General features: G+C 56.9%; 2 protein-coding genes across 2 annotated transcripts in view; both read left to right on the top strand.

Moving 5' to 3' along the window:
* The first annotated feature begins 2,329 nt into the window (after window positions 1-2,329).
* OAF (out at first homolog) lies at window positions 2,330-13,631 on the top strand. Its single transcript, XM_031506845.2, has 4 exons — window positions 2,330-2,569; window positions 9,131-9,265; window positions 9,742-9,922; window positions 12,156-13,631. Exons 1-4 carry the CDS (start codon window positions 2,342-2,344, stop codon window positions 12,434-12,436), a joined length of 825 nt encoding a protein of 274 aa, XP_031362705.1. The 5' UTR covers window positions 2,330-2,341; the 3' UTR covers window positions 12,437-13,631.
* A 3,719-nt stretch (window positions 13,632-17,350) lies between these two features.
* Window positions 17,351-19,543, top strand: part of POU2F3 (POU class 2 homeobox 3) — a 43,182-nt gene continuing 40,989 nt past the window's right edge. Inside the window, exon 1 of the mRNA XM_077788064.1 lies at window positions 17,351-17,636. Coding sequence (XP_077644190.1) covers window positions 17,351-17,636 — 286 coding nt within the window. The remainder of the gene's footprint in view (window positions 17,637-19,543) is intronic.

The following is a 19,543-nucleotide window of genomic DNA, read 5'->3' as shown; positions in this document are numbered from 1 at the left end:
GCCCCTGCTGGGATCCTCCTGGTTTTTTGCATAATCTCCTCTGAATAAATTCGCTGTGTGAGTGGGGCCTTCTCCTTTTGCAGCTTTTGTCATGAGGATCTTTCTGTGCCTTCCTACTTTTTTGTATCAGAGCTGAGCCATTGCTTTCCTCCCTCCTTTGCAGCTCTTAACTTTTCCTTCTCTTATTTTTAGCACTGCTATTGTCCTGAAAAACGTTTCAAGGAGCCAATTTTGCGTGAGGGGAGCTGTGAAAATTTGGGGTTAAAGCTTGTGTGAGGCCACACAAAAAGCACTGTTTGGACAAGAGTGATTTCCCTGCCTTGAAGCGTGGCTTTAAATGGTTGTTTCCATTTATTTCTGTGCTCCTCCTCACAAAGCTCTTTCTCCAAGGCCCTGATCCTGCTGCCACAGTGACCTTTGTGTTTGCAGAGAGACCTTTTGAAATCAAAGGGGCCCTTCAGCAGCATCTGCCCATCTGGAAATGATCACAGAAGCGGGAAGGTGAAGGGCAGACTGGGGGCGTTTGGAGAGTGAGCTGCAGGCTCTGAAGTAACACAGGTCCCTCATTTCTGGAGAGAGACTCTGAAGGTGTGCCCGGCACAATCTCAGGGGTGCAGATGTCTCCAGCGTGGCTCACACCAGGCCCGTGGCACTGGGAGCCTGAGGAATCACATCAGTATCGTTTGAATTGCAGTAAGAACACGTTCAGAAAACTCTGAGTGCATTTCACTGCGGCTGCCCCATCCCTGGAGGTGTTCAAGGCTGGCTTGGACGGAGCTCTGAGCAACCTGGGCTAGTGGAAGGTGTCCCTAAGATGGAGGTGGAGCTTGAGGTGACCTCTAAGGCCCCTTCCAACCCAAACCATTCCGTGATTCCATGCCTGGAGCTGGGCTTTGCCCGAACGCTGCCCTCCGTTCTCCTTTCCAGCTGCACTTTGCAGGTGGAAATCACAGCAGGAATGAGGGAGAGCAGCAGGGAAGGGCAGGAACAGAGCCTCCCTCCGGGCTGGGGCTGTGGGAGATAGATCCGTGTGCCTGATGGGGTCCTGGGTGATGGATCCGTGTGGGGTGGGGTCCTGATCCATGTGCACATCCAGGGCTGTGTTTGATGGGTCCATGTGTGGGGTGGGGTCATGGGTGATGGATTCCTGTGCCCCTCCAGGGCTGTGTTTCATGGATCCATGTGTTCATCCAGGGCTGTGTTTGACGGATCCCTGTGCCCATCCAGAGCTGTATTTAACGGATCCCTGTGCTTGTGCCCAGCCTGGGCTTATTTGACGGATCTCTGTGCCCCTCCTGGGCTGTATTTGATGGATCCATGTGATCATCCAGGGCTGTGTTTGACGGATCCCTGTGCCCATCCAGTGCTGTGTCTGATGGATCCCTGTGTTTATCCTGGGCTGTGTTTGACGGATCCCTGTGGCCATCCAGGGCTGTGTTTGACGGATCCCTGTGGCCATCCAGGGCTCTGACGGATCCCTGTGCGCATCCAGGGCTGTGTCTGACGGATCTCTGTGCTTATCCTGGGCTGTGTTTGACGGATCTCTGTGCCCATCCAGGACTTTGTTTAATGGATCCCTGTGCTTGTGCACACCCAGAGCTGTGTCTGACGGATCCCTGCGCCCATCCAGGGCTGTGTCTGGCGGATCCCTGCGCCCATCCAGGGCTGTGTCTGGCGGATCCCTGTGCCCATTCAGGACTGTTTTTGACGGATCCCTGCGCCCATCCAGGGCTGTGTCTGACGGGTCCCTGTGCCCATCCAGAGCTGTGTCTGACGGATCCCTGCGCCCATCCAGGGCTGTGTCTGACGGATCCCTGCGCCCATTCAGGACTGTTTTTGACGGATCCCTGTGCCCATCCAGAGCTGTGTCTGGCGGATCCCTGTGCCCATTCAGGACTGTTTTTGACGGATCCCTGTGCCCATCCAGAGCTGTGTCTGACGGATCCCTGCGCCCATCCAGGGCTCTGTTTGACGGATCCCTGCGCCCATCCAGGGCTCGGCCGCCGCTCGCCGCTCCCCTGCCCGGCCCTGCGCTGTTCCTTTAACGACGGGGCGGGCGCTGCTCGGCGGGGCCGTCCCGGGTCCAGGGGGGAAGTGACGGGCGGGGGGCGCGGGCAGAGCCGGCGCGGGGAAGGAGGGGAGCAGGGAAGCAGGGGAGCAGGGAAGCAGGGAAGCAGGGAAGCAGGCACGGCGGGCCGGGCGGGCGCTGAATGAGCCGGGCGGGCGAGCCGCCGCCGCGGGGCCGGGGGCGCGGCGGGGCCGCCTTCCCCCGCCGCGTTCCGCGCTCCGCCCGCGCCCCCCGCCCCATGCGCGCCCCGCGCTGAGCCCGGCCCGCGGGGGGATGCGCGGCCCGCGGCCGCGGCTGCCCGCGCTGCCCGCGCTGCTCTGGCTGGCGCTGGCCCCGCTGCCCGGCCCCGCGGCGCGGGCAGAGCTGCGGGTGCGGGTGCGGCTGCCCGGCGGGCAGGTGACCGAGGAGAGCCTGCAGGCCGACAGCGGGGCGGACTGCGTCAGCCTGGAGCTCCGCGCGGCCGACGGAGCGCTCGTCACGCTCACGGCGGATTTCAGACAGGTACGCGGCCGGGGAGAGCATCCCCCGAGAGTTCAGAGCGATACGGAGCGGGGAGGACATTCCCGGGAGTTTCGGGCAGGGAGCGAGCTGGGGAGAGCATCCCCAACAAGTTCAGAGTGATGTGGAGCGGGGAGAACACCCCCGGGGGTTTCGGGGAGGGAGCGAGTTGTGGAGAGCATCCCCGGAGAGTTCAGACCGATGTGGAGGGGGGAGAATATCCCCTGGAGTTTCGGGTAAGAACAGAACCGGGAGAGCATCCCCGGGGTTTCGGGTAAGAACAGAACCGGGAGAGCATCCCCGGTGGTTTTGGGTAAGAACAGAACCGGGAGAGCATCCCCGGGTTTCGGGTAAGAACAGAACCGGGAGAGCATCCCCGGGGTTTTGGATTAGGACGGAACCGGGAGAGCATCCCCGGGGTTTCGGGTAAGAACAGAACCGGGAGAGCATCCCCGGGGTTTCGAGTTAGTACGGAACCGGGAGAGCATCCCCGGGGTTTCGGATTAGGACGGAACCGGCGGAGCATCCCCGGGTGCCGCGGGGTCCCGCGGTGATTCCCGGCGGGGCTGGAGGAGGGTAAAGGCTGCGGGATGGCGGCGCTGGCCCCTGGCACCTCCCGGGAGGGTCTGGTCAGGGTTTTTGTGCACTCTGTGAGTGGTTTTTGCGAAATGAGCGCTGGGGATGGCGATCCTTCCCGTCCTCCTTCCAGATCCGAGTCCATCCCAGCTCGGAAGCTGGAGAATCTTGACTGCCTGTCCAGGGGCCAGAGCTGTTCCAGAGGCATGGAAGGACCCTCGGAATGCAGAGGGAAAAGCCCATCCATCCTCTCGCACCGTCGGGGGCTTTGTTTGAGCTCTCCGGCGCAGCTCCAGCACAGCGATGCAGGCTCGCTGTCCCCAGCGGTGTCACAGCTGTGCCCGGGGCTGCCCGCACGCTGGCATCCCAGTTTCCCAGCGGAGTCCGGCAGCTCTGATGCTCCTGCCTGAGCTGTGAGCAGCACTTTTGCACAATTCCTCAGAGTTTTGCGTGGCAGGCTCAGCACAGCCAGGCAGGGAGCAGGGGCAGGGCAGGAGAGGCTGGGCTGGGGAGATGTCGGGTTCCTGGCTCCGGTGTGGGGGTGTCCATGCTCTGCTGCAGCTCTGGAATACCTCTCCACGATGCCCTGGGGTGCAGTTAATTCCTCAGGGGGGCTCCTGCAGTTTTTGGGGGCTCGTGTGTTTGAGTGGCAGCTGTCAGTTCTGGCCGCAGCCCTGCTGTACAGCACCCTCTGCTCCCAGCCCAGCGAGCCGATGCTGCTGAGCTGAAATCCCAAATCCCACATGTCTCATGGAGCTGCCAAGCCTGGCTGGGTGCAGGGAGCTTCCCGCTGCAGTTTGCCCGGGGTGGCACGGCTGTGTTATCTCATCCCAACCCCCCGTCCTGGCTCTTTGCTCAGGTGGACTTTGCTTTGCAGCAGGAGGAAGCCCAGACCCACGAGCTAGGAAGGTGCTGTGTCCCAGCCTGCTGTGGACCTTGGAGCCTTTTCACCAGGAATTGTTCTGGTGCCTCTTCCCCGTTCAGTCTCAGTCTCCCTGCAAGTCCCTGAGGTGTCCCTTTTCCTCCCCGAGGTGCCAGCAGAAGCCGTGGGGATTTTGGAAGTGGTGGCATGTTTCAAATGCTCCTGCACATGTGCAGGGAGGCAGCCCTGTTAAAGAAAATATTAAATAATTGCAAGCCATGGCACGACAGGGAGGTTAGGAAGGGCTCTGAAGCCGTAGATTGCAAACTTGAACATTCCCAGGTGAGGGAAATCCAAACTCATTACAGATCCTCTAGAGGCAGGTCTTTTGGGAACCTGGGATGTGACCTGTGCTGAGCTGGTGATTTTTTTCAGCATTTTTCACTTGTTTCAGCTCTTCCTGAGAGCTCAGAGCTCACCCACAAACCCGACTGAGCACGTGTTACATCTTCTCTCCCTCCCATCCTTATTAGAGCTGAGTTTCTTCTGGGTTGGAGTTCTCTGGGGGTGTTTTGAGTCCATAGGTTAAATCCTGAGCTCCACAGCCCCTGTGGAAGTGATGGTCCCTGGAGGGCTTTGCAAGCATCCGACTTGCAGAAATGAATTCCTAATCCTCAGTTTTAGGGCAGCTGGGGCCTGACTCTGTCTGCTCCGTGGATTTGCTGGAAAAAAAGCTGAGAAAAGGCAGGGAAACATAAAGGAGCAGGGAGCTGGCTTTGTGGTGAGGTGAGTAATGTGTGAGCAGGCAGCAGCCTGGCCGGGCTTCCCCCTCTGCCCTGCTCCAGCTGCACCCAGACAGTTCCCTGTTCTGCCCCAAAATTACACAACTTCTCCCTGCACTGGAGGTCGTGGGGTTCTGAGTGTTCCCAAAAGCAGCTGGGGCTGCTGTCTGCTGCCCTTGAGGCTGATGATGTGGCCAGGATGCTGGGGTTTTTCCACAAATGATTTTTCCATTCCTCTGGCTTCAACTGCAGGGGGTTCATCCAAAGTCAGGGGCTTATTTACTATTTTTTTATTTTTTATTTTTTTTCCTCTGCTGGCAGTTTGTGGTTGCCAGACCAGGGGCTGGAGAAGAAAGGAGCTAAATGAGATCATTGTTCGTTGCTTTGCTCTGACACTGGTGGGACTTGAGCAGTGCCTGGGGCTTCCACAGGGCTGGGGTTTTCCTTGCTCTTCCATCCCTGCCTGCCTCCAGAGCTGGACCTGGAGGAGCTGTGTCCTCAGAGAAAATAACTCCAGGTTGTTTTCTATTTAGTGCATCACAAACTGGGCAGTGTGAGTTCAAACTGGGACTCGATGTTTTCTGGGCAGAGCAGGGGTGACCCTTTCTTTTCTTGCTGTTTGAAAGAAGGGAATGAAAACGCTTCTTTTTCTGTGGTCAGCCATAAAATGTATTGCAAAAAAAAAAAAAATAATAATGAGGGGACTCAGCAACCCTGAGTGCTGTGTCTGATTGGAGCCAAGTGACGTTGCCAGTTGTTAAACACAGAACAAAGTGGGTGGGTTTATTTCAAGGTCAGCACAAAGATAGAGAGAAGTTTTTCTTCTCTTTCCATTGCTGGAAAAGTTGGGCTTGGAAACACAAGGGAGGAAGGCTGGAGTGTGTTTTAACCCATGCACTGCCAGTCCTTGCAGTGTGGATAAAGCTGTTGTGTGATGTTTTTGGGGTGGTGGTGACAGAATTTCCTCTGGCCACGTGTTAGGTGACAAATCACCAGGTGGCACAGGAAAGCACCTGACTACAGATTTTATCTGTGTGGTTTGGAAAGTAGATTCCTCTCTGAACACATACCAAAAGTACGACATGAGGAACATTCAGTCTTTGGGAGGGCTCAGTAAACCCCCCTGGTGTTTGTTACTGTGTAGAATCACATTTATTACTCAGAAAATGTGCTTTTTATTTCCCCCTCTCCCAGCACATCCTTAATTTGCCTTTCTAGCTACCTGAATATAAGAGGCAGCACACCCAAAATCAACATTCCAGCCATTTCCAGAGACAGAGGGGTTAAAAACCATAATCCCCACCCATTCAGGGCAGCTCAGCTGGCTGGACCCTGGGTGTGGATGCAGCACCAGCAGTGCAAACTCCCAGAATTCCAGCCAGCTGTGCTCCATCCCTGGGGCAAAGGCTGCTGACAGCGAGCAGAATTGGGCCCAGCAGTGCTGGTGTCACCCCCTGCCCCCAGCAGCACATTCCCCTTTGCCTGTGCCACTGCAAAGACAAAACTGGGTCCCCACAGCAGCACTGATGTCCTTAGGGGAGAGAAATTTGGCAGGAGAGCTGCAATGGGCTGCAGGGAGGAAGGCACTGAAATGATTGATTTCCCTGGGAACTGGTTTGCTCCACTCCATGTGCAATGGTTGCTGGGCTGGGAGCTGGACCACACAGGCTTGTAAATCCCTGCTGGAAAAAAAAGCCCCAAGCAGGGGGGGCTGAGCTGCTCTCACCCCCCCAAATGACAGCCTCAGGCTGAGGACAGGCTGGGGAGGGGAGAAGTTGGATGATTTCCTTGGAAGTGCCTCGGGTAGGGACAGATTTGGGAGTGGGAGCACTGATTTCCGTGTTGAAACAGTGGGATTTTGGGGGCACTGATTTACACAGTGCAACAGTGGGATTTTGGGAGTGGGAGCACTGATTTCCCTGCTGCCACAGGGGAATTTTGGGAGCACTGATTGCTGTAACAGTGGGATTTTGGGAGTTGGGGCACTGATTTCTGTGCTGAAACAGCAGAATTTTGGAGTGGGAGCACTGATTTCTGTGCTGTAACAATGGGATTTTGGGAGCACTGATTTACATAGTGCAACAGTGGGATTTTGGGAGTGGGAGCACTGATTTCTGTGCTGTAACAATAGGATTTTAGGAGTGGGAGTGCTGATTTCTGTGCTGTAAAAATGGGATTTTGGGAGCACTGATTTCCATAGCACAACAGTGGGATTTTTCCTCTAAATATGGGCTCTGTGACTCAAGAAGGGGCTTTTGTGCGTGAAGGAACTGAGTCCTGTCTGCTTATTAAAGCTCTTTTTCCAGTGGAATTTTTTTTAAGCAGCATGGTTTGGTTCTTGCTCCACCTGGGGCTGCAGGGAGAGAGGGGTCAAAGCCAAGCAAGGATTTGGGACAGAGCAGGAAAAAGGAGAGGTGGTTTTGCTCAGACCAGAGTGGTCACTGCAAGGTTCACTTTGGCTTTGCTCGGAGCCAGGTGAAGGTGGGATTTCTCTCTCAGAACAACTCATGCTACAGGAGCCAGATCCTTGAAAAAACAGCTTTTTTTAAAGCTGTTTCACTGCTGGCAAGCCAGCCCATTCCTGCCTGTCCCAGAGCATCTCCCTTGGTGTCAAGAAATGCTCTGGAAATCCCTGGCACCTGGAGTTTGGGCAGAGGGAGTTGGGAATTCTTCATCTGCCTCGGCCCTGAGGAGGAAAGAGCTGGCTGGCTGAAGGCTAATTCTTAAATGGATGGATCAGGAGGATTAATCAGCTGCTCAGCACGTTCTCATTTTACAAAAATTGCCTCCAACCTGGGAAGTGCTGCACTGTTTTTAATCTCCTGCCTGTGGAGGTTTTCGGTCTGAATGCAAAACGTGGCTATCCCTGCTTGCTTTTCCCAGACTGTTCAAAGGGAATTAGAATGAAATCCACAGCTGAGGAATATGCCAGAGTCAGCTTCTGGTTTTAGTCCACTCATCCATGGGCCCTGCATGCTGTGGGAGCTCCCAGCTGGAAGCTGGAAGGCAGCTGCTCCAAATGTGGATGGGGAATGTGGGCTGTGCCAGTGCCTCAGTGGGACATCTCCCCGTGAAATCTCAGAAAAAAGTAAAAATTCCGCAGCCATTTCACAAGAATTTTTGGAATCCCTTTCTTCTCGAGCCTCCTCCAGTGCCCTGCTCCTCGTGGTGCAGTCAACAGTTGCACCAGCAAGATGATTTCTCCCATCCTGGGGGTGGAAATGCTGTTCTTGCAGCTGTCCAGATGTGCACTGAATGGCATTCCCGCTTCTCTTCTGGGCATGGGAGAGAAGGCAGGAAATAAACAGTGGGCTCAGTGAGCAGCAAAGCTCGGCTGGAAGAGAGGAATGCTCCCTTCTGGGGCAGAGAGGGGCTGGGAGTGGCCGAGGCAGTGAGCCATGCAGCAGGAACAGCTCAGGAGGAGGGATCTGAGCAGCTGGCACAGCTCTGCCCCTGCTCTCCAGCCTCCAGGGCAGAGGTTTGGCTGCAGGAGGTGCCAAAGGCAGGGATTGAGCTCCCTGTTCCAGTCCTGCTTAGCGCTTGGAGTGGGATGGCAAATCCCAATTTGCCATCCCTCTGGCACCAAGGGATGGCACATCCCCACAGAGGGCACAGATGCCCCTGGAGCCAGAGGCAGGGATTGATCCCTGCAAAGAAATCAGGATTTGGTGCCAGAGCAGGACACAGGGAGGCTTTGCTGTTGACCAAGGAATTCTGTGACTCTGCATGAAGTAGCTGTGAGTGATTCCAAGCTGGTTCTGGAAAGGACTGCGATTCATTTTATATAAAATGACAAAATTAGTGACCTGGACAGAAAAGGAAGTCAGCTGCAGCTGATCATTCTGGCTCGTTCTGCCCTTAACAATTTCATTTTCACTTCTGTTCCACACGCTCAGGCATGAGTAACTTTTTCTCCACTATGCCACTTGTCAAGAAGCAAGCGAGGGAAGGCAGCAGAGGAAATCTGGGGCTGCTCAGTCAGTAGGGCATGAAGAGAATGGCTGTGTGATATTTGCTCAACAAAACCAAACGAGAAATGAGTCTCCTTGGGGCTTTGCTTCCCTTCTTGGGAAAGCACAGAACCCCTCAGCTGCTGGGTGTGGGATGTGAGCTGGCAGCAATTTGTCCTTGGGATTGTGAAAACCCTTCATTTTCTGCAGACACCAGGGATTCTGCTGCAGGCTTTGGGGTGGGATTGGAGCTGGGACCACACCCCTGTGCTCAGGTAGCACAAGCAGGAGACCTTTGGCTTTGTTTTAGGGCTCTTTGACCCCGACCACTCAGTTCACCTCACCGATGCCAAAGATTCACATCTCACACTCTTGTTATTTCTCTCCCTGTCAGGAGGTGAAGATTTTCCGTGCCTTAATCCTCGGGGAGCTGGAGAGGGGCCAGAGCCAGTTCCAGGCCCTGTGCTTTGTGACCCGGCTGCACCGCAACGAGATCATCCCCAGCGAGTCCATGGCAAAGCTGCGGCAGGTTCGGGGCTCCCTCCTCCCTTCCAGCCAGGAATCCTCAGAGTTTTCCTGCCTGGATGCCCTCCCCAGGCAGCTGCCAGGCTGCTCAGCTCTTCCAGCCACCTCTGACCACCCCTCCTGCCTGAGGGATTGGGTGTTAAACTGAGTTTATCAGTGCTGTTGATCCTGTTCTAGTAAAGCTTTAGTTGAGCTTCGTTTGTGTCATGATTTAGTTGAGCCTAATTTGTGTCAGGGGTGTGAAAATCTCTGCCCCAGTGAAGCCAGTACTGATCTGGGACCATTTATCAGGACAAAACATGGAGAAACCACCACAGGCAATGGTAAAGCATCGTGGTTTCAGTATCAACAGGTTATTTGAAGGTGCCTCTCCCCCAGGTAGGATGCAGGTGCACATCTGCTCTCACATCTGCTGTTGGCACCGCATCTGTGAGGAGTCAGATGCACCCGGGATTGAAGCTGTGATGATTTCCCCTGCAGAAAAACCCCCGGACAGTGAGGCAGGCAGAGGAGGTGCGAGGTCTGGAGCACCTGAGCATGGACGTGGCCGTGAACTTCAGCAAGGCCGCCCAGCTGAGCTCCCACATCCACAACGTCTGCGCAGAGGCCAGGGAGGCCATCTACACCCGGGAGGAAGATGTCAAGTTCTGGCTGGAGAAAGGTGATTTCCCGAGGGTTTCCCTGCAGCTGCTCCCGTCAGGGGGCTGGCACGGTGCTCTGGTGGCTCCTGCCAGGTTTCTGGGGATCAGCACCGAGTTTGGCTCTGGGGCACGTGTGTCACCCTGCCTGTGTGTGAGCACGTCTCACTCCTCCTGCTGGCGCTCCCCAAGTGAACCCAATTTGGGATTTTAAGGCAGCCTTTCGCCTGCTCCACCACCCAGGGGAAACACATGGGTTTTGTCTCCTTTGGCTTCCTGTCCCCAGGGCCTTTTGTCCTGCTGTGGTTCCTATTCAGATTGAAGTCCCTGGAGATGCTCTGTCCAACCTCCTCCTTGACCTGGGGACTGTGCAGAGACACCAGGGCTGGCTTTGTGGCTGTCTCCTTTGGCTGTACCTCATGGCAGCACCCTGAGGGATGTCTGATCACCCTGAGGGATGTCTGATCACCCTGAGGGATGTTTGTTCACCCTGAGGGATGTCTGTTCACCCTGAGGGATGTTGTCTGATCACCCTGAGGGATGTTTGATCACCCTGAGGGATGTCTGATCACCCTGAGGGATGTCTGCTCACCCTGAGGGATGTTTGATCACCCTGAGGGATGTCTGTTCACCCTGAGGGATGTTGTCTGATCACCCTGAGGGATGTTGTCTGATCACCCTGAGGGATGTCTGCTGAAGTGCTGCTGTAGGGCTCAGACCTGCACCTTGCTTTCCACAGAACATTTTTGTTCTCCCAAAACAATTGGGAGAACAATTGTGGTTCCAATTCAGATTTAAATCCTTGCAAACACTCTGTCCAAACTCCTCCTCAGCCTGAGGACTGTGCAGAGAGACCACTGCTGGTTTTGGTGGCTGCTTCCTTTGGCTTTATCTCCTGGCAGCACCCTGAGGGATGTCTGTTCAAGGTGCTGCCAGACCTTGCTTTCCTTGGGGTCTTTTATTCGTCCTGTGATTCCCATTCAGATTTAAGTCCCAAAAGCTTCTGAAAACATTGTCCAGCCTGGGGACTGCGTGGGGTTGCCTTTGGTGTCCCTCCGTGCTGAGCTGTGTGTGCGCTTGCTCCTGCAGGGGTGGATGGCTCCACATTTGAGGACCTGCTGGACCTTGCTTTCCTTGGGGTTTTTTATCCCTCCTGTGGTTCCCATTAGGATTTAAATCCCAAAAACCCCTGGAAACATTGTCCAGCCTGGGGGCTGTGTGGGGTTGAATTTGCAGCCCCTCCGTGCTGAGCTGTGTGTGCTTGCTCCCACAGGGGTGGACGGCTCCACATTTGAGGACCTGCTGGACCTTGCTTTCCTTGGGGTCTTTTATTCCTCCTGTGGTTCCCATTCAGATTTAAGTCCCAAAAGCTTCTGAAAACGCTCTGTCCAGCCTCCTCCTCAGCCTGGTGGCTGTGTGGGGTTGGCTTTGCAGCCCCTCCGTGCTGATCTGTGTGCGCTTGCTCCCGCAGGGGTGGATGGCTCCACATTTGAGGACCTGCTGGACCTTGCTTTCCTTGGGGTCTTTTATTCCTCCTGTGGTTCCCATTCAGATTTAAGTCCCAAAACCCCCTGGAAACATTGTCCATCCTCCTCCTCAGCCTGGTGGCTGTGTGGGGTTGGATTTGCAGCCCCTCTGTGCTGATCTGTGTGCGCTTGCTCCCGCAGGGGTCGACGGCTCCATGTTCGAGGTGCTGCTGCAGAGCTCAAACCTGCCAGACCTTGCTTTCCTTGGGATCTTTTATTCCTCCTGTGATTCCTAGTCAGATTTAAGTCCCTACAGCTTCTGAAAACATTGTCCAGCCTGGGGACTGCATAGGGCTGGTTTGGGTGGCTCTTCCCTCCGTGCTGAGCCGTGTGTGTGCTTGCTCCCACAGGGGTGGACGGCTCCACATTTGAGGACCTGCTGGACCTTGCTTTCCTTGGGGTTTTTTATCCCTCCTGTGGTTCCCATTAGGATTTAAATCCCAAAAACCCCTGGAAACATTGTCCAGCCTGGGGGCTGTGTGGGGTTGAATTTGCAGCCCCTCTGTGCTGAGCTGTGTGTGCTTGCTCCCACAGGGGTGGATGGCTCCACATTTGAGGACCTGCTGGACCTTGCTTTCCTTGGGGTCTTTTATTCCTCCTGTGATTCCCATTCAGATTTAAGTCCCAAAACCCCCTGGAAACATTGTCCATCCTCCTCCTGAGCCTGGTGGCTGTGTGGGGTTGGCTTTGCAGCCCCTCCGTGCTGATCTGTGTGCGCTTGCTCCCGCAGGGGTGGACGGCTCCATGTTCGAGGTGCTGCCGCAGGGCTCGGAGCTGCCGCAGCTGCAGCTGCAGCGCTGCAGGCTGTGCCCGGAGCGCTGGAAGCCCTGCATCTGCAGCTACTCGCTGAGCATCGAGTGGTACCCCTGCATGCTCAAGTACTGCAAGAGCCGCGACGCCGCGGGCAGGGTGTCCTCCTACAAGTGCGGCATCCGCAGCTGCCAGAAGGGCTACACCTTCGACTACTACGTGCCTCAAAAGCAGCTCTGCCTCTGGGATGAGGAGACGTAGGGCCAGGCTGGCTGCCCGGGGCTGCCGAGGAGCTGGCTGCTCCGAAGGAGGAATGCTGCTCCCGGCCGTGCCTCGTGCTCCGTGCCTTTCCTTGCGGCCTCTGCGCCTCCCTCCCCACGTGCCGAGCGGGCTCAGCTGGCTGGCTGGTGATGCTCTGGCTCCCTGCAGCGGGAGATGCAGGTTTTGGGGTGAAGCGCAGGGAAAGGGGTGTCCTGCCCTGCTCTGGAGCTCCAAGGGGCACTTCCCAGCCTCCAGCTGAGCGGGCAGGGCAAGGATCTGGCTGACCTGGGTTGCCAAATATCTCTGCCTCTGAAGATTGCTGCCTTCACCACCTCCTGGTGGTGAAACAGCTGATTTTTGGGACCACAGCCCCTGGACAAGGAGGCTTTGAAGCCCACCCAAAGCAGGAGCCTGCCTGTAGCTTTTCCTAGTGCCTGACTGGCTGTTATATCCCCCTGTGGATGCAAGATACACTGGGGGGATATAGCCCAGGAACTTGTGCCCCTAAAGGGCTGGTAATGAGGGCTTTAATTAATCCCTGTCTAGACTAGTGAAGGCCCAACTTTTTGTGTTGGTTTTGTGACTGCTCCACTAAGAAAGAAAACATTTGGAGACTTGTGACTACCCCCATAACCCCGTGGTTGGAAGGGGAGAAGAGGATCCCAGGTGGGTTTGGAAGAAGGCAGGATTCTACATCCACGTCCACTTTCACGTCCTGCTCTGCCAGCTATTCACAAGAAGCTCTTAAATAACTGTACTGCTTTGCTGTGCCTTGGTTTCCCCTATATGTTAAAACAAGGATGACACTGGAGTTGTCCTTGACCCTGGAATATTCCTGGAGGGACCAGACAAAAAGCACTGGAAGTGCTGCTTGGGTCTGTGTCCTCTTCCACTCAAATTAGGACGAGCACAGAGGGGAGAGAAGCTCTTGGGGTCTTTAGGAACCTCTGTGCCTCCTGGTGAAAAGCCTTCACAACGTGCCTTTTTGCCTAAAATACAGGAATTTTTGCAAAGAAGAAAAAAAAAATTCGGTCACAATTATTTTTGTATCGATCACTTAAGGGGGTGGGGGGAGAAGGGAAAGGTATTTTAATATTGGAACATGAAGTAAAACACACTTGAAATGATTTTTTTTTTTAAAAAAAGACAAATTATTTATCATTTGTAAGGTAAAATAAACTGATTTTTTAAAGCATCCTTGGCCTTGAAGTTTTTCTGTGCATGATACTCTGTGTATGAATTCAGATTTGTTCCTTTCTGGGTAAGTCTCAAACCCGCACCTGGTGAAGAGCCATGGGGAGAACGTGCAGGAATTTTTGAATCAGCAGCGTGGCACTGCACCTCAAACACCCATCGTGTCAGGTTTGAGGCTCGGAGGGAGAGGTTTGGCTCGTCCCAAGCAGTTTTTGGGGGCTCTGAGCTCGAGCTCTGCTGGATAAAACCATCAGCAGAAGCAGGTCCTGCGGGCTGGGGGCTGCTCCTCTCGCCCAGTGGTCCCACGAGGCTTCTCCGGGTGTGGAAAATATTCCTGGAGAATTCTCCAGCTGATGAGAGCGGCACTTTGGGGCCAGCCCGGAGCTGCCGGTGGCTGCTGGAGGGAGAATTGTGGAGCTCTGATTCCCTCTAGTGTGGGAATGCAGGGATGGGACCGGCGCTTCCAGCATTTCCCCGCTTCGCCCACCAACATTTCCCCCTTTTCCGAGCCAGGGGCAGCAGGGCTTTGCTCTCTGCTCTCTGTGGGGGTTTGTCCCTGGTGTTGGGGTTCAGCCCTGCTGTGAGCAGGCTGGGGTTGCATTCCCGGGATTGCTGTCCATTCCCACTGCTGCGTTCCGCCTGCGCAGGGATGTTGCGACGGACACGGGCTCCCTCTGGGAGCGCCGGGACCCATCCCAGCGAGTTTTATTTTGGAATTGCGAGGCTCTGGAGCTCAGAGCCGCTGCAGTTCCCCGGCCTCCAGCAGTGGGTGCTGGCGGAGCGCGGCTGTGCCCGGCCGGGGCCGGGATGTCGGGATGTCGGGACAGGGATGCTCGTGGTCCAGACGGTCCCTGCAGCATCGCAGGATGTCCCCAGCCCTCCCGGAAGAGAGCACTGGGGATTTTTGTGGCGTCTCCCTGCAGTTTGTGCTTCCAGGGCCCGTCCCAAGGCTGCATCCCATAAATCAGGTGCTACCTGCAGAGCTTATCTCCCTCCAAGAGATACCTCGAACAGCAGGAGAGGAAGAGCACGGTGCCTGCAGTGAGGATTGTGGATAGGGCATTGATGACCATACGGAAAAAAAGAAAAAATAAAAGACCAGCGTGTCTGGGAATGATTTTAGCAGCGATTAGAGTAAAACCAATCCCGCCGTGCCTGATAATCTCATTTCCACAGAAGAAAGAAGTGGTGATGCTGTGATCCATCCCCTAATTTTCATAATGAGGGTGTGTTCTCTCCCGCACTTCACCAAAGCTCTGGGCACCCAAGGGGATGGGCTTGGCTGCCGCAGCCATCTGGGGAGAAAACCACCTAAATATTCAAATTTGTTCCCCGCTGTTTCATTGAGAACAAAATAACAGCCAGGAAAAGTCATTCCCAGCCGTGTCTGAGGCCAGGAGAGGGCACTGGTGCCCTGCCCAGGGACAGCATCCCTGCCCAGGGACAGCATCCCTGCCCAGAGGATGCCCGGGATTCCTGTCCGGCTGGAGCTGCCACCGGCACAGCCGCCCTCCTGGTCGGCTCTGGAGTACGGGAAAAGCGCCAGGAAGAGCAGGGAGAGATGAGAAACTCCTGCTTGGTGAACAAAATTGCTCTGATGTGGGGGAAGGAGAGCTCCCGTGGTCGCCAGCCTTTCAAGCTGGCTGGGAGCCACCGGCAAATAAATTCCTGTTTGACGCAGTGAAGACACCCGATCACGTCAGGTTTCAGGATGGGGAAAACCCAGAGAAAAACACTCGAAAGGAGGGCGGCAGCTGCCCAGGAACGCCCCAGGGCTCGGGGCCCGAGTGGCTGGACGGGTGGCAGGAGTCCAGCCCCTCCAGGAGCTCCACCGCAGCCTCCTGTGCCAAGCACCCGCTGCCGGTGCCACCTCGCTGCTTCCCGGCGGCTGAAACCTCCCCTGCCCTGGCAATAAATGTCAGTGTGACCCGGGAACCCCCAGCTTTCCCTCCACTTTGTCCTCGTTAGAGTTTGGCCGGGCTCCCCCGCGCTCTCCCGGGGATGTCCTCCCTGAGCTGCAGCCCCGGCGCTCCGGACCGGGCTGGGGGTGAGGCTGGAGATGCTGCCCGCCCACCCATCCCTTGGGAAAACCTGTCTTTCCAGGGAGGGAGAGCGGCATGTGGGAAAGCCGAGAGCCCTGGAACGCCAATTACCCAGCGAGAGATGAATGCGCGATAGCTCGTACCTGGCAGCTACTAATTGAGCGTTAACGCTTTCAGCAGGGCTCGCAGCGCCGCTGGAGCTCGGCCCTGTCCCACGGGTGTCCCCAGGGGTGCTGGGGTCACCCGGGTGGCACATGGCAGGGACAGCGAGCAGCTGCCTGGCTCCGTCGGGGTGGCTCGGTGCCTGTCCCAGCACGGAGCGTGGGCTGCGGCTCTGGCCCCTGGCTGCTTTCTGCAGAAGAAGCCAACGTTAGGGGATTTTTTCTGGCCTGGCTTCCCTGGAAGTTGGTAAATCCTGCAGCTGGAAGCAGCAGGGATGAGGAGGAAGAGGCTGGCTGCCGCTTCTCTCCTCTCCTTAGGGGACAGAGATGGAGCACATGTCAGGAGAGCAGGGTCTCCGTGCGTCAGCCTTCCCTCATGTGTCATCTTCTTTGATGGTTTTCACTTTCCTTTTTCCTGCTGCTCCGCTCAGCACCGAGGTCCAGCCCAGCCCGAGAGGACACAACGCCACAGGATTACCAGAGAGACCCAAAATCTCTGTTCCTTCACTCGCACACCTGCCCCGGGGCGCTGCCCAGCTGGGGGTGCTTAGGGCTGAAAGGGAGGACAGCAGGATTTGGGGCAGCAGGGGTTTGGGGTAACAGGGATTTGGGACAGCAGGGATTTGGGGTAGCAGGGATTTGGGGTAACAGCGATTTGGGGCAGCAGGGGTTTGGGGTAACAGGGATTTGGGGTAGCAGGGATTTGGGACAGCAAGGATTTGGGACAGCAGGGATTTGGGGTAACAGGGATTTGGGGTAACAGCGATTTGGGACAGCAGGGCTTTGGGGCAGCAGGGATTTGGGATAGCAGGGATTTGGGGTAGCAAGGATTTAGGATAGCAGGGCTCTGGGGCAGCAAGGCTCTGGGGTAGCAGGACTTTGGGATAGCAGGGATTTGGGATAGCAGGGATTTGGGGTAGTAAGGATTTAGGATAGCAGGGCTCTGGGGCAGCAGAGCTTTGGGTCAACAGGGTTTTGGGATAGCAGGGATTTGGGATAGCAGGGATTTGGGATAGCAGGGCTCTGGGGCAGCAGGGCTCTGGGATAGCAGGGCTCTGGGATAGCAGGGATTTGGGATAGCAGGGCTCTGGAGCAGCAGAGCTTTGGGTCAACAGGGTTTTGGGATAGCAGGGCTCTGGGATAGCAGGGATTTAGGATAGCAGGGCTCTGGGGCAGCAGGGCTCTGGGGCAGCAGGGCTCTGGGGCAGCAGGGCTTTGGGATAGCAGGGATTTGGGATAGCAGGACTCTGGGGCAGCAGGGCTTTGGGATAGCAGGGATTTGGGATAGCAGGGCTCTGGGGCAGCAGGGCTCTGGGATAGCAGGGATTTGGGATAGCAGGGCTCTGGGGCAGCAGGGCTCTGGGGCAGGTGCTCCGGGGCGCTGCCCGAGCGCGGCCGAGGGCGGGCGGAGCGCAGCCCTTCCTTCCTGCCCTCCTTCCCACCCCACCCCGCAGCCTGGCAGCGCTGCAGGGACTCATCCATTCCCGAGTTACTAATATGCAAATGGCAGCGTTTGCATGGGCCTGACGCCAGGCTGCTGGGTGTCAGGGCACCCGAGGGAGCCGGAGGTGGGGCGAGGCGTGGCACCGCGCCGCATGCTCACCTGGCCCTGCATGGCAACAGGCAATGGAGCTCTAGGTCCCTTGGGCTGCGGACCCACGCCCGGTTCGAGAGGCAGCGGGTGGCAGAGGAGGGAGGGCAAACTGGCAGCCCCTGGCAACCTGGGGCTGACGGCAGGAGGCTGGGCACACCGCGGATTTCCCCCCGCCGGCAGGATGGTGAACCTGGAGTCCGTGCACGCAGGTAAAGGGCACGGAGCGCAGCGCGGAGCCGCGGCCGTGGGCTCGGCCAGGAAATGGGCTTGCTCTGATTGCCGTGACCTTTCCTCGCTCCTTTCCCTCCTCTCTTCTCCCGCTGGGGCGCCTGGTGAAGTGCCCGCCTTGCTGCCGGGGGATGGATGCTGCCCTGATCTGTTTAGGGGGCTGCCAAGCCGTGCCCACAACGTGGGAGCAGCGCTGCCGCTGCCAGCCCCAGCGGGGTCAGGGAGCAGCGCTCAGGGTTCTTGGGTGCCTGGAAAATGGGAATTTGGTGCCTGGAAAATGAGAATTTAGTGCCTGACCTGGGTGTCCTGTCATAGGGATAGAGCTGGGAGGAGGGAGAAGGGATAAACCCGCGGAGGGATGCGGCAAGGGTGGAGGGAGGTGTGCGAGAGAGAGATGGGACACGGGCTGAAGGAGAAAAGTTCATGACAAAGAGGGAAAAGGAGGGAGAAATGAATGAGGAGGGAAGCTGGCTCGAGTCAGGAATGAATGAACAGCGATACTCAGGAGCTGCTTCCAGGGGTCTGATCCAGAGGCTCTCTCACATCCCCTCTGAGCAGCCCCTGCCCTGCAGCGAGCTGCAGCCAGAGCCATCCCCACCAAATCCCCCGGAGCTGCGCTGAGCCCCGGCTCACCCTGCCAGGGCTCCGTGCCAGGGGCAGGAGCACATCCCTGGGCACAGGAGCGAGGGTGACGCTGGAACTGGAGCAGCGTGGGCACAGCCAGACCCCCACAGCCCCGTCCTGCCTGGGCAGGCGGTGGGATTTTGGGATTCTGGGCAGGCAGTGGGATTTTGGGATTCAGGAGCCACGTGCCCTGTTCGTGGCTTTTGTCCTGGGCTTTGCGCAGCACAAAACGCTCTGCTGGAGGGGAGGGGAGGATGCATCCATCAGTTTGTGCCAGGCTCATTCCCTGGGGTACCCCTGTAGGAGTCCTGCTCCTCAGGGGACACCTGGGGGGCTGTGCCCAGGGCTGGCAGCCCTCCACAAGCCCTGCGTGCCCGTGGGCTCGCAGACAGGGCAGCTGCAGCAATGCCACAGAGATGACAGAGGTGTCACGGTGTGACAGAGGTGGCCAAAGCCTTCGCTCCTCTGGGACGCCTCAGGGGCCAGCCTGAGTGGGCTGGGGAGCCTTGGCCACGAGGAGAAGCTGCCAAGGAGGGAAGCTCGTGGTCGGGGCCCGGCTGGTGGGAGCACCTGCTCTGGGTGTGCTGGTGGTGGTGTCCAACCCACCGGGCTCGTGGGCGACTCTTTCTTCACGGGAGATTCCCCACATTGATCTGTGCCCTCTGCCAGGGCCGCTGGCATCGCTCCCAGGCTGGGTTTGCAGCTTCTACTCCCCCAAATCATCACAAAGTCCGGAGCTTTAAGGAGTCCTCTGCAGGGACAGGAGCCCAGCGCAGCTGTGACGGGGTTTTTGCACCCCCCTGTACAAAAGCAGTTCAGTTTTGGGGTCCCTGAGCAGCTCTGAGGCCCCTCTGTAACAAGCTGCTTGCAGAGCTGTGCTCAGCTTTCACCCCAGTTCTTATCTTGGAGTCTTTTTCCAGCTTTAATGATTTTAGGAGAAGACACAGCCCACAGGGGGGCTGCCCAGGCTCCTCACACCCTCCTCTCTGCTGAGACACTTCCCTGGAGGCTGCCACCACCCCATCCCGGGGCATTTTTGGGAGATTTCACCTCCCTGCAGCCTCCAGAGGGGCTCAGGCACCTCAAGCCCAAAAAACTCCGGGTGATGCTCCCAGCCCAGCCCTCCTCCACCATCGGATTCCACTTTGAAAGGCACGGGGCCGGCTCACCCTTCGCCCATGCCCGAACAGCTACGGGGAATGAGGGCTTGGGAAAGGTTTTATTTGCTGACACCGTTTGTTTCGGCAAAAATAGAGATGCAGAT

Source organism: Lonchura striata, chromosome 23, assembly GCF_046129695.1.
Source record: "Lonchura striata isolate bLonStr1 chromosome 23, bLonStr1.mat, whole genome shotgun sequence".
Classification (NCBI taxonomy): domain Eukaryota; kingdom Metazoa; phylum Chordata; class Aves; order Passeriformes; family Estrildidae; genus Lonchura; species Lonchura striata.
This window is presented reverse-complemented; position numbering and strand designations above follow the sequence as displayed.